The sequence below is a fragment of the Oryctolagus cuniculus genome, chromosome 1 (genome assembly GCF_964237555.1).
Source record: "Oryctolagus cuniculus chromosome 1, mOryCun1.1, whole genome shotgun sequence".
Classification (NCBI taxonomy): Eukaryota; Metazoa; Chordata; class Mammalia; order Lagomorpha; family Leporidae; genus Oryctolagus; species Oryctolagus cuniculus.
In genome coordinates this window covers 197,099,474-197,121,557 of record NC_091432.1, presented here as the reverse complement: position 1 = coordinate 197,121,557, position 22,084 = coordinate 197,099,474, and the positions used below count along the sequence as shown (strand labels likewise).

Sequence of the window (22,084 nt, the reverse complement as noted above, 5' to 3'; positions counted from 1 at the left end):
ATGCCCTCTAGCCAAAGACTATCAGAGACCTACCTGCAGTAGAATAAGTCAGATACGTGTCCTGCATCACTTAATGGCAGGGATGTGTTCTGAGAAATGCATCATGGAGGCAGCTTCTTTGTTGGGTGAACATCAGAGTATACAAACCTAAATGGTACAGCCCACTACATGTAAGCACTATGCTATATAAATGCTAGTATGGCTCATCCAGCTAGGATGAACAAAACAACACGAGGTTAAATTAAGCACAAGAGAAAATGAAGCCATCAGCAAACATAGTGAACATGAGATATAGGACGCTACTATTGGCTTAACAGCGTTCTGTTTTACAGTTAACTTGAAGAAAGGGGAAGGAGTGCACTCTAAAATAAAAAAAGGTAGCAGCTACTTAAGCTATATGGTAACATGGTCAGTTATTATCAAGTGTGTACTATAACTGCTATACTTTTATGCTACTGGCAGTGTAGTAGGTTTGTTTATGCCAGCTTGACCACAAGCATGTAATACATCGAACTATGAGGTACATTGGCTGTGATATCACTAGGCAGTAGGAATATTTCAGCTCCATTTTAATTTTAGGGGACCACTGTCATATATGTGATCCATCATTGACAGAAATGTTATGCATGATTAACTATTTGTTGCAGCTTGGGAGAGCCTACACCATAGGGAAGTGAGGGGCTTCTCAGAGGGTGTTAGAAAAGCAAAATGGGGGTGCTGGGGGCCTGCATTGTGGCACAGTAGGATAAGCCACCATTTGCAACACCAGCATCCCACATGGGAGTGTCAGTTTTTTTTGTTTTTTTGTTTGTTTGTTTGTTTTTTGTTTTTTTGACAGGCAGAGTAGACAGAGAGAGAGAGACAGAGAGAAAGGTCTTCCTTTGCCGTTGGTTCACCCTCCAATGGCCGCCACGGCTGGCGCGTTGTGACCAGCGCACCGCGCTGATCCAATGGCAGGAACCAGGTGCTTATCCTGGTCTCCCATGGGGTGCAGGGCCCAAGGACTTGGGCCATCCTCCACTGCACTCCCGGGCCACAGCAGAGAGCTTGCCTGGAAGAGGGGCAACCGGGACTAGAACCTGGTGTGCCGGCGCCTCAAGGCGGAGGATTAGCCTAGTGAGCCGTGGCGCTGGCTCGGGAGTGTCAGTTTTTGTCCTGGCCACCATTCTACTTCTGAACCAGCTTCTTTTTTTTTTTTTTTTTTTTAAGATTTTATTTATTTGAAAGAGTTAGAGAGAGAGGTAGAGACAGAGAGAGAGGTTTTCCATCGGCTGGTTCACTCCCCAGATGGCCACAATGGCCGGAGCTGCCGATTCGAAGCCAGGAGCCAGGAGCTTCCTCCAGGTCCCCGACGTAGGTGCAGGGACCCAAGGATCTGAGCCATCTTCCACTGCTATCCCAGGCCATTAACAGAGAGCTGGATTGGAAGAGGAGCAGCCCGGATTAGAACCAGTGCCCATATGGGATGCCGGTGCTTCAGGCCAGGGCTTTAACCCTCTGTGCCACAGCTCCGGCCCCTCTGAACCAGCTTCTTGCTATGTCTGAGAAGGTAATAGATATGGCCCCTGCCACCCACATGGGAAACCAGAATGGAGTTCCTGACTCTTGGCTTTGGCCTGGCCCAGAGCTGGCTGTTGGAATCAGGTGGGGAGTAAACCAGGAGGTAGGAGATCTCTGTCTGCTGTCTCTCTGTCTGCCTTTCAAATGAAAATATACCAGTAAGCTCTGAGGCAATTTTTATATACTCTAACATTTGAAATTGCTGACATTAGACTTTATACTGAAGAACTAAGTTTACGTTTGCCACCTTGTTGAAAATAGAAGTTGTTTGCTTCCGCCTCATATTTTCTAAACCACAGAAGGGCCCAGGTAGGGCATCAGCGTTAATGGATCTGAAAGTTTCTTTGTAGGCACCTGAGTTAATATCTGTTCAGCAGCCAGCAGGGTGTAATGAAGTCTTACTTGAGCATTTTGAGGAAGCCTTTGACAGTTATTTTCCTTATTTGCCTGTTGGTCTCATTTAACCGTCATGAAACTTAAGGGAAGATGTTGGCCAGTTTCTTTTTATTTTTAGATCAGTTCTTAGCTTAGGCCCTTAGTTTCTGAACATTTTGGTCTCTTTTTAGAGAACAGTATGCAAATAGGTGTTTAAAATGTCATATTTATACCAATATATTTGATTAGGCCGTTTTGATTTATGTATTTGCATTGAGATGGGTGGGTTGAGTTTCAGCTTTGTGCCCTTTGTCAGCCAGTTATTTTCCCCTAGTCCTTTCTTCTCTCCCTTTAATACAGAGAGTGTTAACTGCCCAGCAGAGTCATGAAGATTAAGATGCTGATTAGCACAGTGCCTGAAAATATGTGAGTGCTTAGTAGTTTATTGATGTGCTTAATGGTAGTGGTTATTGGTGGTGGTTTGATGTTTCTAGACTTCAGATATATTTCTGTCCAAATTTAGGTACATTTAATACAGGAGGACTTCAAAAGTCTAAGGAAAAGTAGAATTAAAAGAGGAGTTTAGGAACTGGCATTGTGCATAGCAGGTTAGGACACTGCCAGCAATGCCAGTAACCATATGGGCACTGGTTCAGGTCCTGGCTGCTCCATTTCCAATCCAGCTCCCTGCTGATGTGCCTGGGAAAGCAGCAGAAGATGGCTCAAGTCCTTGAGCCCTGGTACCCACGTGTCAGATCTCTCTGCCTCTCCTTCTCTCTGTAACAGACTTTCAAGTAAATAAATCTTTTTTAAAATGATTTATGCAAGGAAAAAATTATGTACAAGTTTTTTTTTTTTTTTTTTTTTTTTTTTGACAGGCAGAGTGGACAGTGAGAGAGAGAGACAGAGAGAAAGGTCTTCCTTTGCCGTTGGTTCACCCTCCAATGGCCGCCGCGGCCAGCGCACTGCGGCCGGCGCACCGCGCTGATCCGATGGCAGGAGCCAGGAGCCAGGTGCTTTTCCTGGTCTCCCATGGGGTGCAGGGCCCAAGCACCTGGGCCATCCTCCACTGCACTCCCTGGCCACAGCAGAGGGCTGGCCTGGAAGAGGGGCAACCGGGACAGAATCCGGTGCCCCGACCGGGACTAGAACCCGGTGTGCCAGCGCCGCTAGGCGGAGGATTAGCCTAGTGAGCCGCGGCGCCGGCCGGTCTTCCTTTTTGCCGTTGGTTCACCCTCCAATGGCCGCCGCGGCTGGCACGCTGCGGCCAGCGCACCTCGCTGATCCGATGGCAGGAACCAGGTACTTATCCTGGTCTCCCATGGGGTACAGGGCCCAAGGACTTGGGCCATCCTCCACTGCACTCCCTGGCCACAGCAGAGAGCTTGCCTGGAAGAGGGGCAACTGGGACAGAATCCGGCGCCCCGACCAGGACTAGAACCCGGTGTGCCAGCGCCGCAAGGCAGAGGATTAGCCTAGTGAGCCGTGGCGCCGGCCTAAGGTTTTTTTTTTTTTTAAATGCACAAGTATTTTGCATTTTAGGCATAGTTTTTTCATGATATGCATTTTTCTCATAAAATTTTTAAAGATTTATTTATTTATTTATTTGAAAGGTAGAGTTACAGAGAGATCTTTGATCCCCTGGTTCACTCCCCAAATTACATTAACGGCTCCATGTGGGCCAGGCCGAAGCCATGAGCCAGGAGCTTCTTCATGGGTCTCCCATGTGGGTGCAGGGGCCCAAGGACTTGGGGCTGTCCTCTGCTACTTTCCTAGGCGTATTAGCAGGAAGCTGGATCAGAAGTGAAGCCGCTGGGTTTCCAACTAGTGCCCATGTGGGATGCCAGCACTACAGGTGGTCGCTTAACCCTATACACCACATTGCTGGCCCACCACCTATTTTCTTTCTTTCTTTCTTTCTTTCTTTCTTTCTTTCTTTCTTTCTTTCTTTCTTTCTTTCTTTCTTTCTTTCTTTCTTTCTTTCTTTCTTTCTTTCTTTCTTTCTCTTTCTTTCTCTTTCTTCCTTCCTTCCTTCCTTCCTTCCTCCCTTCCTCCCTTCCTCCCTTCCTCCCTTTCTTTCTCCCTTTCTTTCTCCCTTTCTTTCTCCCTTTCTTTCTTTCTTTCTTCTTTTTTTTTTTTTTTAAGATTTATTTATTTATTTGAAAGGCAGGGTTACAGAGAGGCAAAGAGAGAGAGAGTTCTTAAATCCTCTGGTTTACTCCCCCGATGGCCGCAACGGCCAGAGCTGTGCCAGTCTGAAGCCAGGAGCTAAGAGCTTCCTCCAGATCTCCCATGCCCTCGCCTATTTTCACACTTGGGAATTTATCCAAAGGAAAAGAAAAGGTTTTGTTTTGTTTTGCTTTTTAAATGATAATCATTAGCAACTGGGAATTTTTGTTTGTTTGTTTTCATGTTTATTTATTTTCATCTACTTAAAAGAGATGGAGTTAGATCTTCCATCTGCTGGTTCACACCCCAAATGCCCACTACAGTTAGGGATGGGCCAGGCTGAAGCTAGGGGTCTGACCTCCATCCATATCATCCATATGAGTGGTAAGGGCCTAAACACTTGAGCCATCATCTGCTGCTTCCCTGGATGCATTAGCAAAAAGCTGGGTCGGAGGAACCAGGACTGGAACTGATAATCTAGAATGTAATATGGGCATTCCAAGAAGTGGCTTAATCCACTGTGCCACAGTGTTTCCTGTTGGAACCTGTTATTTCTAAATGCTAACAAGTAAATTGTGGAAAATCCAATCTTCGTGGTACTATGTAGACATTAACATAAATTTTGGAGATTATGATGTATTTATCCTAATTGGATGCTTGTAAGTGCATAGAAACATCATATGGTACCCCATGAATGTGTGCAATTTTATTAGGTTAGCTAAAATAATATTGAAGTTTATTAATTTTTATTTATTTGAAAAGCAAAGTGATAGGACTCTTCCATCCACTGTCACTTCCCAAATGCTCACAACAACCGGGGCTAGGCCATTAAGAAGCTAATTAGGAAGACAGGGTACTCTGGTATGGGATGCAAGCCTCCCAAGTGACAGCTTAACTGGTTATATCACAGTGCCCATCCCAGTTAAAATAGGAACATGGGTTTGGCCCAGCAGGTAAGATGCCATTTTGGACATCCATATCCCATGTTGGAGTGCCTATGTTTGAATTCCAGCTCTGCTCTCCATTCCAGCTTCGGGCTAATGTGCACCCTGGGAGGCAACAAGTAAATGACTCGAGTAATTTAGTCCCTGCCATTGGCAGGGGAGGCTCAGATGCAGTTCTGGGCTCTTGGCTTTAGCATGGCCTAGCCCTAGCTGTTGTGGGCATTTGGTGAGTGAACTAGCAGCAGAGAGAGCTCTTTGTCTGTGTCTCACTGCTTTTCAAATAAGTGAAGATAAATAAGGATTTTAAAAAATTTGGAAAAAGTAGAAAATACAAAAAATACTAATGTGTGAAGCATTTGATAGATGAAACAATACAAAATTCTGGGACGGGCATTGTGGCATAGCAGGTTAAGCCCCTGTTTGGATACCCACATCCCATATTGGAGTGCCTGATTCAAGTCCCAGCTACTCTACTTCCAATCCAGCGTCCTACTAATGGGAAGGCAGCACATGAGGGCTCAAGTACTTGAGTCCCTGTCACCAACCTGAGAAATCCAGGTGGAGTTCCAGGCTCCTGGCTTCGACTTGGCCAGTCTCAGCTGTTGCAGGTATTTGGGAAGTGAACCAGCAGATGCAGGATCTTTCTTGATTCTCTCTCTCTCTCGGTGTGTTTTTCAAACAATAAACACTTAAGTAACTGTCCTAATCCACCATAATTTATATATATACATATACACATATATACATATATATATAAATAAAATTATTTCTTTGCTGATTATAGCTGTGAACAATTATAATATACATGTGATTGGGAACTATTAAACAGGAACCTGATTTTTTAAAATGTTTTAAAAAAGCAGCCACCATTGTTGCACAGCACGTTAAGCTGTTGCCAATGCTAACCACTCATATTGGAATGCTAGTAAAAATCTCAGCTGCTCCACTTCCAATCCAGGTCCCTGCTAATGCCTCTGGGAAGGCAGTGAAAGATGCCCCAAGTACTTGAATCCCTGCTACCAATGTGGCATACCCGATGGAGTTCCTGGCTCCAGGCTTTAGCTTGACCCAGTCCTGGCTGTTGCATCCATATGGAGAGTAAATAAGAGATTGGCAGATCTGTCCCTCCCTTTCTGTTGTTTCACCTTTCAAATAAATAAATAAACCCTTAAAAGAGAGGAATCTTGAGTGGTTTTCTTTCATTTTTAATTTCCATTATTATTGAGAAGTATAGTTTGTACAGTGAACACTCACCTTTTAAAAGTGTTATTTTGGGGGATGTGGACATTTGACTAAGTCATTAAGATACCATTTAGGGTGCCTGCATCCCATATCAGAGTGCCTGGGTTTCAGTCCCAGCTCTACTCCCAATTCTAGTTTCCTACTCGTGCACACTATGGGAAGCAGCAGGTGATGGTTCAAGTACTTGGGTCTCTTTCACCCACATGGGAGACCTGCATTAACTACTGTACTCCTGACGTTGGCCTGGCCTTGTCCTAGCTGTTGTAGGCATTTGGAGAGTGAGCCATGGATGAGAGGTTCATTGCTATATATCTTTGTCTCTCTCTCTCTTTCAAATAAAAAACAACAAAAAAATATTTTTTGTAATATTATTTTGGTTAGATTAATCCTGTTTTTTTTTTTTTTAAGATTTTTTTTTTTTTATTTATTTGAAAGGTGGAGTTACAGAGAGGCAGAGACAGAGGTCTTCCATCCACTGATTTACCCCCCAAAATGGCTGCAACGGCCGGAACTGGGCCAATCAGGAGCCAGGAGCTTCTTCCTTGTCTCCCACATGGATGCTGGGCCCAAGCACTTTGACCATTTTCCACTGCTATCCTAGGCCATCAGAGAGCTGAATCAGAAGTAAAGCAGGGGACCGGTGCTGTGGCACAGCAGGTTAACGCCCTGGCCTGAAGCGCCGGCATTTCATATGGGCGCCGGTTCTAGTCTCAGCTGTTCCACTTCTGATTCAGCTCTCTGCTGTGGCCCAAATTCTTGGGCCCCTGCATTCATGTTGGAGACCCAGAAGAAGCTCCTGGTTCCTGGCTTCAGATTGGTGCAGTTCCGGCCGTTGTGGCCAACTGGGGAGTGAACCATTGGATGCAAGACCCCTCCCTCCCTCCCTCCCTCCCTCCCTTCCTCCTTCTCTCCCTCTCTCCCTCTCTCCCTCTCTCTCCCTCTCTCCCTCTCCCCCTCTCCCCCTCTCCCCCTCTCCCCCTCTCCCCCTCTCCCCCTCTCCCCCTCTCCCCCTCTCCCCCTCTCCCCCTCTCCCTTTCTCCCTCTCTCCCTCTCTCCCTACCTCTCCTCTCTCTGTGTAACTCTAACTTGCAAATAAATAAATAAATCTTTTTTTTTTTTTTTTTTGACAGGTAGAGTGGACAGTGAGAGAGACAGAGAGAAAGGTATTCCTTTGGCCATTGGTTCACCCTCCAATGGCCGCCACAGCCAGCGTGCTGCGGCTGGCGCACTGCGCTGATCCGATGGCAGGAACCAGGTACTTATCCTGGTCTCCCATGGGGTGCAGGGCCCAAGTACTTGGGCCATCCTCCACTGCACTCCCTGGCCACAGCAGAGAGCTTGCCTGGAAGAGGGGCAACCGGGACAGAATCCGGCGCCCCGACCAGGACTAGAACCCGGTGTGCCAGCGCCGCAAGGCGGAGGATTAGCCTAGTGAGCCACGGCGCTGGGCAGCAAATAAATAAATAAATCTTAAAAAAAAAAAAAAAAAAAAAAAAAAAAACAAGAAGTGGAGCGGCCAGGACTCAAACCGATTCCCGTGTGGAAAGCAGGTGGCGGCTTTACCTGCTGCACCACAGCAGCGGCCCCAATCCTGCTTTTTCTTAGTCTGAAATAGTTATGAGAAAGTGAGAGGAAGTGAAGTGTGGACTGGAACATAAAATGGTAGGATAGACACCAAAAGTTTCCCCTGTCAGTTACATAGGAGTTTTTAGTAACTCGAAATAATACCTAACAGGTCCAGCTTTGTAGTGTAGCCGGATAAACTACTACTTGCAATACATGCATCCCATATCACAGCGCCTGTTTTGAGTCCCAGATGTGCCATCTCCAATCCAGCTTTCTGCCAACGCGCCTGAGAAAGCAGCAGAAGATGGCCCAAGTACTTGGGCCCCAGCCTCCCATGTGAGAGACCTTCAGTCAGTTGTAACCATTTGGGGAATTAACCAATGGGTGGAAACACTTTCTCTTTCTCTGGTGTCACTCTGCCTTTCAAATTAATAACAAATATATTTAAAAAAAATAACACCTATGTGGGGCAGACATTTGGCTCAGTGGTTAAGATGCTCACATCCTGTACTGGAGTGCATAGGTTCAGTTCCCAGCTCCATTGCTAACTCCAGCTCCTTGCTGATGCCAACCTTGGAAGGCAATAATGATGGACCTATTAATTGGATCCTTGCCACCAGAGTGTGAGACAGGATCGAGTTCCCTGCTCCCAGCTTCAGTCTCAGTCCAGTCCCAGCCGTTGTGAGCATTTGAGAAGTGACTGGAGTGTAGGAACATTCACTTGTGTGCTCCCTCTCCCTCTCCCTCTCAAATAAACTGTCTAAAATTATATATGTGGAGTCATATTTTCATAAGCCAGGGAGGTAAAAGTAGATAAGTAAATTGGATATGTCATGGGGGACCTGGAAAAATACACTAGCTAGTTAATTCAGTATCTCATGATGGTGGGGTATAGTGGTTTTTGTGTGCTGATTTCTACTTTTCTGTCTTTTACAAACTTTTTAGATTATGATGTGCTGCTTTTGTAATTGGGCCCAAAATTATTTTCCTTGATTTCAAATAGCCATGTGAACTTGGACTACAACCAGTGACCTGGACTTTGGGAGTATGATAACCCTTGTAGCTCCTGAAAGAGCTAAAATATTAATAGCTAGATTCTTGATTGTTGAGGCAGTTTATTTTTTTTTAATTTTTTTATTTTTGACAGGCAGAGTGGACAGTGAGAGAGAGAGAGAGACAGAGAGAAAGGTCTTCCTTTGCCGTTGGTTCATCCTCCAATGGCCGCCGCGGCCAGTGCACTGCAGCCGGCGCATCGCGCTGATCCGAAAGCAGGAGCCAGGTGCTTCTCCTGGTCTCCCATGTGGGTGCAGGGCCCAAGGTCTTGGGTCATCCTCCACTGCACTCCCAGGCCATAGCAGAGAGCTGGCCTGGAAGAGGGGCAACCGGGACAGAATCTAGCACCCCGACCGGGACTAGAACCCAGTGTGCCGGTGCCGCAAGGCGGAGGATTAGCCTCTTGAGCCATAGCGCCGGCCGAGGCAGTTTATTAAGTTTAGCCATGCCCCTGGCTCCTGTGCAATAGCATCCAGGTGGGCTGATAACCAGTTTTTTGGAGAGAGGCTGAACAGAGTGCCTGATTCTCCTGTCATTGTTAGAGTACAGCTCCTTACTACTTCAGGGCCTCTAGTAATTTTAATTTTCTTTTCATTTTTTTCCCTCTAACCTTTTTTTCTCCCAAGTTATGGGTTATGTGTGTTTGTTATTGAAAAAAATAGTCTCCTACCTGGATGGCAGGGACCAAGATACTCAGCCATCACTTGCTGCCTCCCAGGGTCTGCGGCAGCAAGATGGAATTGGAAGAGGAGCCAGGACCCAACACTCTAGTATGGGATATGGACCTCTTAACTGCTGGGTCAAGTGCCTCCTTGAGCCTCCCAAAATTGTATTTTTAAAGGTTTGTTTATTTATTGACAGAGTGACAGAAAGCATTAGAGTGAAAAGTCTTCCATCTGTGATTCACTCCCCAATGGCTGAAGCAGCTATATTTGGGCCAGACTAAAGCCAAGATGTAGGAACTCCATCCTGGTCTCCCACTTGAGTGGCAGGGGCCCAAGAACTTAGGCCATCTTGTGCTGCCTTCCCAGGTGCATTAGTTGAGAGCTACATCAGAAGCAAAGTAGCTGGGACTTGAAGTGGCACTCCAGTATGGGATGCCCCAAGTGGCAGCTTAATATGCTTTGCCACAACTCTGGCCTGCTGAAATTATGCTTTAGAAAACTTATTCAGGGGCCAACGTTGTAACATAGCAGGTTAACACCAGCATCTCATTGGTGCCGGTTCAACTCCCAGCTGCTTTGCTTCCAGTCCATCTCCCTGCTAAAGCATCTGGGAAAGCAGCAGCAGATGATCCAAGTCCCTGGGCTCCTGTACCCACGTGGGAGACCCAGATGAATCTCGTGGTTCAGCTCTGGCTGTTGGCGGCCATCTGGGGAGTGAACCAGCAGATGGAAGATCAATCTCTCTCTCCGTACTTCTGCCTTTCAAATAAATAAATCTTTTAAAAATTTTCATTCGTAGCGTAGTATGAACAATTTTCCATACTAGTAAACATCCTTCTACTGCATCATTCATAAAGGCTTTTAATAGTCACTTACCTAACTACGCCTAATCCCTTCTGGTGTGTCACTAGTTTAAAATGCTACATGGGAGCCAGCACTGTGGTGTAGCATGTGAAGCTGCTGCTGGCATCCCATATGAGTGCTGGTTCGAGTCCTGGCTTCTCTCTGCTAGTGTCCTGGGGGAATCACAGCAGAAGATGGCCCAAGTCCTTGGGCCCCTGCACCCACATGGGAGACCCTAATGAAACTCCTGTCTTCAGCCTGGCCCAGCTCTGACCATTGTAGCCACCTGTGAGGTGAACCAGTGGATAGAAAATCTCTCTCAGTGTCTCTCCCTTTCTGTCTCTGTAACTCTGCTTTTCAAATAAATGAATCTTAAAGAAAGAAAAATGCTACACGGTGGTTAAAACTATTCACTTATCTGTATTTCCTTAGTGTAAATTCCTTTAATTGGAATTGCAGGATATACATGGTTTTCCTCTTTGATATACACTATCTCTCTATTTTCTGTTGTCTGCTGGTCTTGGCTCTCTGCTTTCCTCCTCCTCACTTTTTAAGTTTGGGAGAGGGAATGGGTTCATCCACTTTAATTTCAGTTGTCCTTGCTTTCCCTCACTTTGAACAGACACAGGCAACCCACCTCTTTTCTTGTCTAACCACAATATAATTTATCTTCATGTCTATGTGACCTGCTTGAATTTGCTTTTCTTTCCCCATTAGGCTTCAGTTGTATAGAAACTGTGAGGCTCCTCCTATTTTTTCTCCTAAAGCCACCGTGACCTTTGTGTCTACTCATTTATATGTGTCTCTGTACATACCCATTCATGCAGAGATGTGCTTACTTTACCAGTCTTATGTCTACGCCACGGCCTTAGCTTGCTTTCTTCTCTCCTCTGTCATGGAATGTAAGCCGCAGGGAGTCTGAACCTCTGGCTTACCTTGCCTTGCTTGCTAGTTTCTGGCAAGGATCCCAGTGGGTTACTGTTACTGGGGGATGTTAACAGGAGCTTCATGAAGCCTTGCTGGTCCCTTGTCAGAGAGCTGGGGGAGTTTCTGTAGCAGTTCATCCCCATCTCTTCCCCTAGGAGCAGGAAGGCCCTATCCTTCACATGGTTCCTGTCATTCCTCTGCAAGGATGAGGAGAGGTTGGGGGTAAGCTCTGGTTTCTAGAGCTCTCTTCAGACTTACCTGTTCAATTTTCCATCCCTTGTATCAAATGTTTTTCATTTAGTGGAAAAGCCTTTCTTTGAATTGCAAGACTAAACATCAGAAGTGTTACTATTAGCCATGATTAGTTAAAAGTTAAACCACCTATTCTATGCCAGGGTCTGTGCTAGGCACTTTTTATTTTATTGATTTATTTGCAGCTTGTATGAGATCAATTATATTAAAATTTACAGATGAGGGGCTGGTGCCGTGGCCTAGTGGGCTAAGCCACTGCCTGCAGCACCAGCATTTCCTGTGGTGCCAATTCATGTCCCGGCTGCTCCACTTCCAATCTGGCTCTCTGCTATGGCCTGGGAAAGCAATAGAAGATGGCTCCTACACCCTCGTGGGAGACCCAGAAAAAGCTTCTGGCTCCTTGCTTCAGATTGGCCCAGCTCTGGCCATTGCAGCCATTAGGGAAGTGGACCAGCGGATGGAAGACCTTTCTCTCTCTCTCTCTCTCTCTCTCTCTCTCTCTCAAATAAATAAATACAATCTTTTAAAAAAAATTTTACAGATGAGTGGGGCCAGCATCGTGGCACAGCCAGTTAAGCAGCTGCCCACAACACTGGCATCCCATATGGCTACTGGTTTGAGTCCTAGCTTGTTCCACTTTCAATCTGGCTCCCTGCTGATACACCTGGGAAGGCAGCAGAAGATGGCCCAAGTCCTTGGGCCACTTTACCACATGGGAGACCGAGTGGAGCTGGCTTCATCCTGACCCAACCCTGGCTGTCTTGGCCATTTGGAAAATGGATCAGCTAATGGAAGATATTCTCTCTCTCTCTCTCTCTCTCTCTCTCTCTCTCTCTCTCTTTCTCTCTCTCTCTCTCTCTCTCTCTCTCTCTTTCTCGTGTGTGTGTGTGTCTCCACCTCTATTTCTGTAATTCTGCTGTTAAATCTTTAAAAAATAATTTACAGATAGAAACAAGATTCAGAAAGGTTAAGTGACTTGTGCAAGCTCATATAGCTACTAGGTAACCAACCTGGACTTCTCCAAACCTGGAGATACTGGACTTGGTTGGAAATGCATAAATGAAACCTTTTTTTCTCACTTGTTCTGGATCCCTCGGGAACTAGCATAGTGGCACAGCAGGTTAAGCCATTGCCTACTATGCCACCATTCCATATGGATGCCATTTAAGTTCTGGCTTTTCCACTTCCAACCCAGCTCCCTATTAATGTGCCTGGGAAGGCAGCAGACGATGGCCCAAGTCCTTGGGTCCTTGCCACACACGTGGGAGACCAGGATGGAGCCCCAGTATCCTGACGTGGGCCTTGTCCAGCCCTGGCTGCTGTGGCCATCTGGAGAATGAGCCAGCAAGTGGAAGATCAGTCGATCTCTCTGTAACTCTGCCTTTAAACTAAATAAATAAATCTTTAAGGAAGAACCATTCTGGGCCAGTGTTGTGGCATAGCTTGTAAAACCACCGCCTGAGTTACCAGCATCTCATGTGGATGCCAGTTTGAGTCCTGGCTGCTCAACTTGTGTGTTTTTGTTTTTTAAGATTTATTTTATTTATTTGAAAGGAAGAGTTATACAGACGGAGAGAGAGAGAGACAGAAAGAAAGGTCTTCCTTCTGTTGGTTTACCCCCCAAATGGCCACTACAGCCAGCGCACTGAGACGATCAGAAGCCAGGTGCTTCTTCCTGGTCTCCCATGCAGGTGCAGGGCCCAAGCACTTGGGCCATCCTCCACTGTCTTCCCGGGCCACAGCAGAGAGCTGGACTGGAAGAGGAGCAACTGGGACTAGAACCCGGGGTGCCAGCACCACAGGCGGAGGATTAGCTTAGTGAGCCACGGCACTGGCCCGCCCCAGTTTATTTTAAGATTTATTTTGGGGGCCAGCTCTGTGGCATAGCTGGTAAAGCTATTGCCCGCAGTGTCAGCGTCCCATATGGGCATTGGTTTGAGTCCCGGCTGCTCCACTTCCAATCCAGCTCCCTGATAAAGCAACTGGGAAAGCAATGGAAGATGGTCCAAGTCCTTGGGCCCCCCCTATACCCACATGGGAGACCTAGAAGAAGCTCCTAGCTCCTGGCTTCAGATCAGCCTGGCTCTAGCCATTGTAGCCACGTGGGGAGTAAACTAGCAGATAGAAGACCTCTCTCTCTCTCTGCCTCTTCCTGTAACTCTGCCTTTCAACTAAATAAATAAATCTTTAAAAAAAAAAAAAAGATTCATTTTTGTTTATTTGAAAAAGAAAGAAAGAGAGATTTCCTATCTGCAGTTCACTTACCAAATGTCTACAACAGCAAAGCTGGAGCCAGGAGCTTGAAACTCAATCTTCCACATGGGTAATAGGGACCCAGGTACTTGGGACATCACCTCCTAGATGAGCAGGAAGCTGGAGCAAAAGCAGAAGAGCCAGGGTTTGAACCAGGAGTTCTAGTATAGGATGCAGGCATCCCAAGAAGCATCTTAATTAACCATTGTATCAAATGCCTGCCCTGATGACTTAAAGACTTATTTATTTGAAAGGTAGAGTACAGAGAGATCTTCCATCCACTGGTCCACTACCTAAATGACCTCAATAGGCTGGGCCAGGCCGAAGCGAGGAACCACTAACTCCATTTGGGTCTCCCAAGTGGTGGCAGGGGCCTAAGTCCCTGGGCCATCTGCTTTCCCAGGTGTGTTTAGCAGGGAGCTGGATTGGAAGCAGAGCAGCGGGACTCAAACCAGTGCTCTGATGCAGGATGCCAGCTTTGCAGGTGATGGCTTAAACTGCTGTGCCACAACACCAGCCCCAGGATTTTATTTATTTATTGAAAGACAGAGGGTCAGAGACAGAGATCTTCCATCTGCTGGTTTATTCCCCAAATGTCCTCAACAGCCAGGGCTATGCCAGACTGAAGCCAGGAGTCTGGAACTCAGTTGAGGTCTGCCATGTGGGTGGCAGGGATCTAACTTGGGCTATCACTTGCTGCCTTCCAAGGTGTACATTTGATGACAGGATTCTAATACAGCTTGCTAGGCTGTGATGTATATGAGGGCAGAGATTTTTTTTCTCTAATTCATAGTTGTACATTTGTAGCACCTAGAAGAGTATTGGTGGATGAAGGAAGGAAGGAACTGTAGAATCACATGAAGTGTTTGATAATAACTTCCTTTAAGGCTGATATTTTCCAAAAGGCATTTCTCTGAGTTGGAGGATAAAAGAGTTTAGGTTGATAAAGAGGTAAAGGAAGCACTTCAGACAGAGATAGCAGCATGAGCAAAGGCAGGGAGGCCTAGAAGTGAGTGTGTATGCTGGATAAAGCATTACATAGCATTAACTTATTTGTCATGTGTCTCCAGTCGTTCCAGAAAGCCTAGTAATATTTATAGGGATGTTTACAGGGCTGGGCCAGGCTGAAGCCAGGAGCCAGGAACTTCTTCCGGGTCTCCCGTATGGGTGCAGGGGCCCAAGCACTTGGATTATCCTCCACTACTTTCCCAGCCAGGTGTGTTAGCAGGGAGCTGGATCTGAAGTGGAGTAGCCAGGACTAAAACAAGTGCCCATATGGGATGCGGGCACTGCAGGCAGCAGTTTTACCCCTATGCCACAGGGCTGGCCCCTTTTATATATATATTTTAAAGATTTACTTATTTGAGAGGCAGAGTTAACAGAGGAGAGACTTGTTCATTCCCCAAATGGCCACAGTGGCTGGAGCTGGGCCAAACCAAAGCCAGAAGCCAGGAGCTTCTTCCAGGTCTCCTACATGGATGCAGAGGCCCAGGCATCATTCACTGCTTTCCCAGGCCATTAGCAGGGAGCCAGATTGGAAGCGGAGCATCTGGGACTAAAACCGATGCCCATATGAGATGCCTGTGCTGCAGGTGGAGGCTCAACCTATTATGCCACAGTGCTGGCCCCAGGACTTTTCTTGTATTTACAGGTATCTGTGCATGGGTAGGTGAGGATTAGGTGTATAAAATATGCCCAGACTGACAGACAACTGTGTTTTTCTTTGGCTCTTTGTGTCCATAGTCTAATTCAAGGCCTCTTCAAAATCTCAGGTAGTTCTTACTTACACACACTACTGTGTGTCTCCATGTAGCATATTGTACCTATTCCAACATTATATTTACTTGTTTTGTTTCATTTGACTAATAGCTCTCACCATACCTTTAATAATCCCCAGAGTTGGAGCCCGTGTTGTGGCATAGTGAGTAAAGCTACCACGTGACGCTGGCATCCTATGTGGGCACTGGTTCAAATCCTGGCTGCTTTACTTCCTATCTGGTTTCCTAATAATGGCCTGGGAAAAGCAGCAGAAGATGGGCCAAGTCCTTGGGTCCTTGCACTCACATGGGAGACCCAGATGAAGTTCCTGTCACCTGGCTCTGGCCTGGGCCAGTCCTGGCCATTGCAGCCATCTAGGGAGTGAACCAGAGGATGGACGATTCTCTCTCCCATCTGTCTCTCCCTCTCTCTATAACTCTGGCTTTCAACTAAGTAAAATCTTTCAAACAAAATAATAATTTCCTGTGTTAAGCATGTATTGGCATTAATTAAATGTTTGAATGATCGTTGAACAAATGGATGTGTATACCCAGTATCAGTCACATTAAATAGAAACTGTGTTCATGGGGGCCGGCGCAGTGGTGTAGTGGGTAAAGCCACTGCCTGCAGTGCCAGCATCTCATATGGGCACCGATTTGAGTCCCAGCTGCTTCACTTCCGATCCAGCTCTCTACTATGGCCTGGGAAAGCAGTAGAAGATGGCCCACATCCTTGGGCCCTGCACCCACGTGGGAGACCCAGAAAAAGCTCTTGGCTCTGGCTTTGGATCGGTGCAGCTCTGGCCATTGCAGCCAATTGGGGATGGAAGATCCCTCCCCCTCTCTGCCTCTCCTTTTCTCTCTGTGTAACTCAAATAAATAAATAAATCTTTATTTTAAAAAAAGAAAGAAACTGTTCAGCTTCTGTATGCTTTTTCTCTTACAGTTGTTTGTAGTGGATGTCCAAACAAGCCAGATCACCAAGATCCCCATTCTGAAAGACCGGGAGCCTGGAGTCATGACCCAGCAGGGCTGTGGTATTCATGCCATTGAGCTGAATCCCTCTAGAACACTGTTAGCCACAGGCGGAGACAACCCCAACAGTCTTGCCATCTACCGACTGCCCACTCTGGATCCTGTGTGTGTGGGAGATGTAAGTTTTTCCAATAGTTGTACTTTGTGGTAGCCTTGTTTTAAATGGGACCCAGTAGGTAACATGGATCCCCCTGCCCCCACCCCAGCCCACCTGGGAGGGGTAGGATCCTATACATTTCTGCTGACTCTAGGGGCTCGGGGATGGAGAAAGCAGAAGGCAGATTGGGCTGCTTATGGGATGTATCAGGCATATTGACAGAGTGTGTGTATATTTGACAAAGAGGCCATACACTTTGGGGGCCATCAGCAGTGTGTTTCCATTGGAATCCAGTGTCCACATATCTTCCACTACCCATAGTCAGCAAATTTTATGAAGTCATTCATCCAGCAACTATTTAATGAGTCTTCTATGGCCAGGCATTGTTTGAAACTCTAGGGACACAGCAATAAAGGAAACAGACAAGGCCCTTGGCTCTTGAAGCCTGCATTCTAGTGGACTGTGACATGTAAGCCAATTTACAGCTATATCAACCAATAAATTTTCCCAGTACCATGTCAGATGGGATAAGTGCCGTGAAGAATGAAGACAGGCTAAAGGGATAGAGAGTGAGGTGAAACATACTGTTTCAGAGGATCTTCAGGGAAAACCTCACTTGAGCAGGGAGACTTAAAGGAAATGACAGTATGAGTTACATTGATGTCTGAAGTACAACAGTTCCAGATAGAAAATAGAATGCCCAAAGACCTCCCAAGGGGGAAGGCTAGGTAGGGCTGTGTCCCCTGTATGTAGTTAGCACTCACAGAAGGCATATTGCATTCCAACCTTGAGCTCCAGAGAGAACCTAAATATTATAGGATCGTGCCCTGTGGGTTGAGATCACTAGAGACCTGAGTTGAAATTTATTGTTCATGACAATCCTTATTTCACTAATTTCTTGTTTTCCTTCCTGTACATGCCACTTTGTCTTCTTCCAGGATGGACACAAGGACTGGATATTTTCCATTGCCTGGATCAGTGACACTATGGCAGTGTCTGGTAAAGTTGCATTTTTATAGGGAGCCTTTGGGGTGGCAGGAAGATGGATTGAAAGGGGATAGCAGTAAGATAGGAAATAACCCAGTAAGCTGAGAGCACTGGGCGTAGGCCAGGAGGCCTTGTTTCCAGGACTGGCTCTTTCTCAGACTTACCTTGTAGTTTTCTTTGTTTCTCCTGTATTTTTTTTTTTTTTAATATTTATTTATTAGAAAGGCAGAGGCAGAGAGACAGAGGTCTTCCATCCACTGGTTCACTCCACAGATGGCTAGATGTGCTGATCCAAAGCCAGGAGCTTCATCTGGGTTTCCCACATGGGTGCAGGGCCCAAGCACTTGGGTCATCTTCTACTGCTTTCCCAGGCCATAGCAGAGAGCTGGATCAGAAGTGGAGCAGCCAGGTCTCGAATCGGCCCCAATATGGGATGCCAGCACTGCAGGCAGCGGCTTTACCCACTACACCGCAGCACCAGCCCCTCTTCTGTATTTTAAATTCCTAAATTGGAGGTACTGGCATATTTCACTATTTATATTTTGCCTTGGTCCCAAAACCATGTGTGGGAACATGTTAGCCACAATGTTTTTGTAGGGTTTCTTCGAAATAATGGTTGTGAACGTGTTTTGGAAAAGTTGATATGCTCTTTGAAATATTGGAAGCAATTATCCTTTTCTGTATAACTGTTTAGCATGAAGTTTCTTATTAGTAAAGATACAAGATTGCAAGGGGTGAGGGAGGTTGGGATTTCTTCTCCAGTGGTTAGAACAGACAGATTAAAAAGCATGGATAAATGAATTTAGAGAAACTAACCTAGAGTTACATGGCTACTTTCTGGGTACCCACAGCAGCCTAAAAAGTTGGCTCAGAGTGCTCAGCAGCTTTGCTGGGTACCCATTCTACCTCATTCCAGATTACCAAGAAAAATACTTTAATTGAATTGTTGGCAAAGCAATAGAAAGCAGCCAGAAGGGAAGCTAAGTCTAATTAAGAAGCATAGTCAAAGAGCGATTCAGAAGCTTTTGGATACCCTGTCATTTGGTCTACCCAAGGAGTGAGAGCTCCTTGAAGGATGAAGGCTGAGTCATTTCACCTCTGGGGACCATCCCTCTAAGGGTAAACTGCACTCAGTTTCATTGTTGGGAACCAAGACTTGTATCTGGCTTTTTGAGGAAACCTGCCATCTCTTCGTTCACACACCCTGCTAGTGTCCTATATACTTGGCTGATAATCCCATGTCTGCATTTACTGAACAATAGAAGGATTTAAAATATTGGCTCTGATATTAGAAACCTGAACATGAGTCCTGATTCCACCACTTATTAACACAGTGACTTTAGGAAAGTTACTCATGCTTTTTGAGACTTGGTTTTTCCATCTGCAGTACGGAAAATGATTGGGTGTGCTCTAGATTGTCATTGAACAGATTAAATGAGATAATGCATAGTGGCTGCCCTGTTGAAAATGCTTAGTAGTTTTTTTTTGTTTGTTTTTTTTTTTTTTGACAGGCAGAGTGGACAGTGAGAGAGAGAGACAGAGAGAAAGGTCTTCCTTTGCCGTTGGTTCACCCTCCAATGGCCGCCTCTGCAGCCGGCGCACCGCGCTGATCCGATGGCAGGAGCCAGGATCCAGGTGCTTTTCCTGGTCTCCCATGGGGTGCAGGGCCCAAGCACCTGGGCCATCCTCCACTGCACTCCCTGGCCATAGCAGAGAGCTGGCCTGGAAGAGGGGCAACCGGGACAGAATCCGGCGCCCCAACCGGGACTAGAACCCGGTGTGCCGGCGCCGCAAGGTGGAGGATTAGCCTATTGAGCCACGGCGCCGGCTGAAAATGCTTAGTAGTTAACTATTAAAAACTCAGCATCTCCCTTCCAAGACCATCCCTCTGACACTGATTTGTGTTGGTGAATGCTCCCATCTGCTTCCCATGTGCTCAACCAGAGAACTAAGACTCATCTAGGACTCTTCACTCTGTGTGAATACTATTTTCTGAAAAAAAAATTTTTTTTTTGACAGGCAGAGTGGACAGTGAGAGAGAGAGAGAGACAGAGAGAAAGGTCTTCCTTTGCCATTGGTTTACCCCACAATGGTCCCTGTGGCCAGTGCATCGCGCTGATCTGAAGGCAGGAGCCAGGTGCTTCCTCCCGGTTTCCCATGCAGGTGCAGGGCCCAAGCACTTGGGCCATCCTCCACTGCCTTCCTGGGCCACAGCAGAGAGCTGGACTGGAAGAGGAGCAACCGGGACAGAATCCGGTGCCCTGACCGGGACTAGAACCCGGTGTGCTGGTGCTGCAGGTGGAGGATTAGCCTAGTGAGCTGCGGTACCGGCCTGAAATATTCCTTAAATCCATCAATTTATTTTCTATTTTCTTTTTTAAAGATTTATGTATTTATTTGAAAGAGTTACACAGAGGGAGGAGAGGCAGAGAGAGAGAGAGAGAGGTTTTCCATCCGCTGGTTCGTTCACCAATTGGCTGCAACGGCTGGAGCTGCGCAGATCCGAAGCCAGGAGCTTCTTTCGGGTCTCCCACGTGGACGCAGGGGCCCAAGGACCTGGGCCATCTTCCATGGATTTCCCAGTGCCATAGCATAGAGCTGGATCAGAAGTGGAGCAGCCAGATCTTGAACCAGTGCCCATATGGGATGCCGGCACTGCAGGAAGCGGCTTAACCCACTAAGCCACAGCGTCAGCCCCTATCTTCTATTTTCTCTAGTGCTCATCATTTATCTCTTGAGTTATCATCATTTCCCTTAAATATTTTTCCTTAATATAAATTTTGGAGACAGCATTGTGGCACAGCAGATTAAGCCAGGTTTTTTGTTTGTTTGTTTTAAAAGATTGATTGATTTAAAGGTCAACAAGAGAGAGAGATCTTCCATCTATTGGTTCACTCCCCACATGGCCACAATGGCCAGCCCTGGGCGAGGGCAAAACCAGGAGCCAGGAGCTTTATTTGGGTTTCCCACATGTAGGGGCTCAAGCAAATGGGCCATCCTCTGCTGCTTTTCCCAGGCCATTAGTAGGAAGCTTGATCAGAAGTGAAGCAGGGATGGGGCCAGTCCTGTGGCATAGCCTGCAGTGCCAGCATCCCACTTGGGAGCGGGTTCAAGTCCCGACTGCTCCACTTCTGATCCAGCTCTCAGTTATGGCCTGGGAAATCAGTAGAAGATGGCCCAAGTCCTTGGGCCCCTGCACCTTCATGGAAGTCCCGGAAGAAGCTCCTGGCTCCTGGCTTCAGATCAGTGCAGCTCTGGCCTTTGTGGCCATCTGGGGAGTGAACCAGCAGATGAAAGATCTTTCTCTCCCTCCCTCTCCCTCTCCCATTCTCTCCCTCCCTCTCCCTCTTCCTCTTTTTCTTACTCTCCGTCTCTCCCTGTAAATCTGACTTTCAAATAAATAAATAAATCTTTAAAAAAAAAAAAAAGAAGAAGAAGTGGAGCAGGGGCTGGTGCTGTGGTGCAGCAAGTTAGAGCCCTGGCCTGCAGTACCAGCATCCTATATGGGTGCTGGTTTGAGTCCTGGCTGCTCCACTTCTGATGTTGCTCCCTGCAAATGGCCTGGGAAAGCAGCAGAGGATGGGCAAGTGCTTGGGCCCCTGTACCCACGTGGGAGACCCAGAAGAAGTTCCTGGCTCCTGGCTTTGGATTGGCCTGCTCTGGCTGTTGGGGCTATTTGGGTATGGAAGACCTCTCTCTATCTCTCTCTCCCTCTATAACTGTCTTTCAAATAAATAAAATAAATCTTAAAAAAAAAAAAAAAAAAAAGGAGCAGCCGGGACTCTGACGTGCTCACATAGGATGTCAGTGATGCAGGCTGAGACTTAGCCCAGTACGCCACAGCCCTGACCCCGGAGCCTGCTATATCTCTAAGTCATTCAAAGCAAGGTTCTAAAAGCTTAAGCACTGATCTAGAATGGAGAGTCCTATTGACTGGATGCATGCCAAGCACCCTAAGCATTTCACCTGGAAAATAACTGAACTTTATGAAACTGTACAAAATTTTTTGAAAAATCCACCAGGGGTTGACGCTGTGGCCTAGCAGGTTAAGCCTCCTTCTGCAGTGCCAGCATCCTATATGGATAAGGTATGAGTCCCGGATGCTCCACTTCCAATCCAGCTCTTTGCTGATGTACCTGGGAAAGCAGCTGACAATGTGGGTGCACCCAGATGAAGCTCCTGGCTTCTGGCTTCAGCCTGGCCCAGCCCCAGCCATTGTGGCCATTTGGGGAGTAAACCAACAGATAGAAGGTCTCTCTCTCTCTCTCTCTCTCTCTCTCTCTTTCCCTTTCCCTTTCCCTTTCCCTTTCCCTTTCCCTTTCCCTTTCCCTTTCCCTTTCCCTTTCCCTTTCTCTTTCT

General features: G+C 46.7%; 1 protein-coding gene across 2 annotated transcripts in view; it reads left to right on the top strand.

Moving 5' to 3' along the window:
- The window catches only part of DCAF12 (DDB1 and CUL4 associated factor 12), a 42,607-nt gene that overhangs the window by 8,928 nt on the left and 11,595 nt on the right, over window positions 1-22,084 (top strand). For both annotated transcript variants that reach the window (XM_008273818.4, XM_002708028.5), the window contains exons 3-4: window positions 16,553-16,759; window positions 17,677-17,737. In XM_008273818.4, coding sequence (XP_008272040.2) covers window positions 16,553-16,759; window positions 17,677-17,737 — 268 coding nt within the window. The remainder of the gene's footprint in view (window positions 1-16,552; window positions 16,760-17,676; window positions 17,738-22,084) is intronic.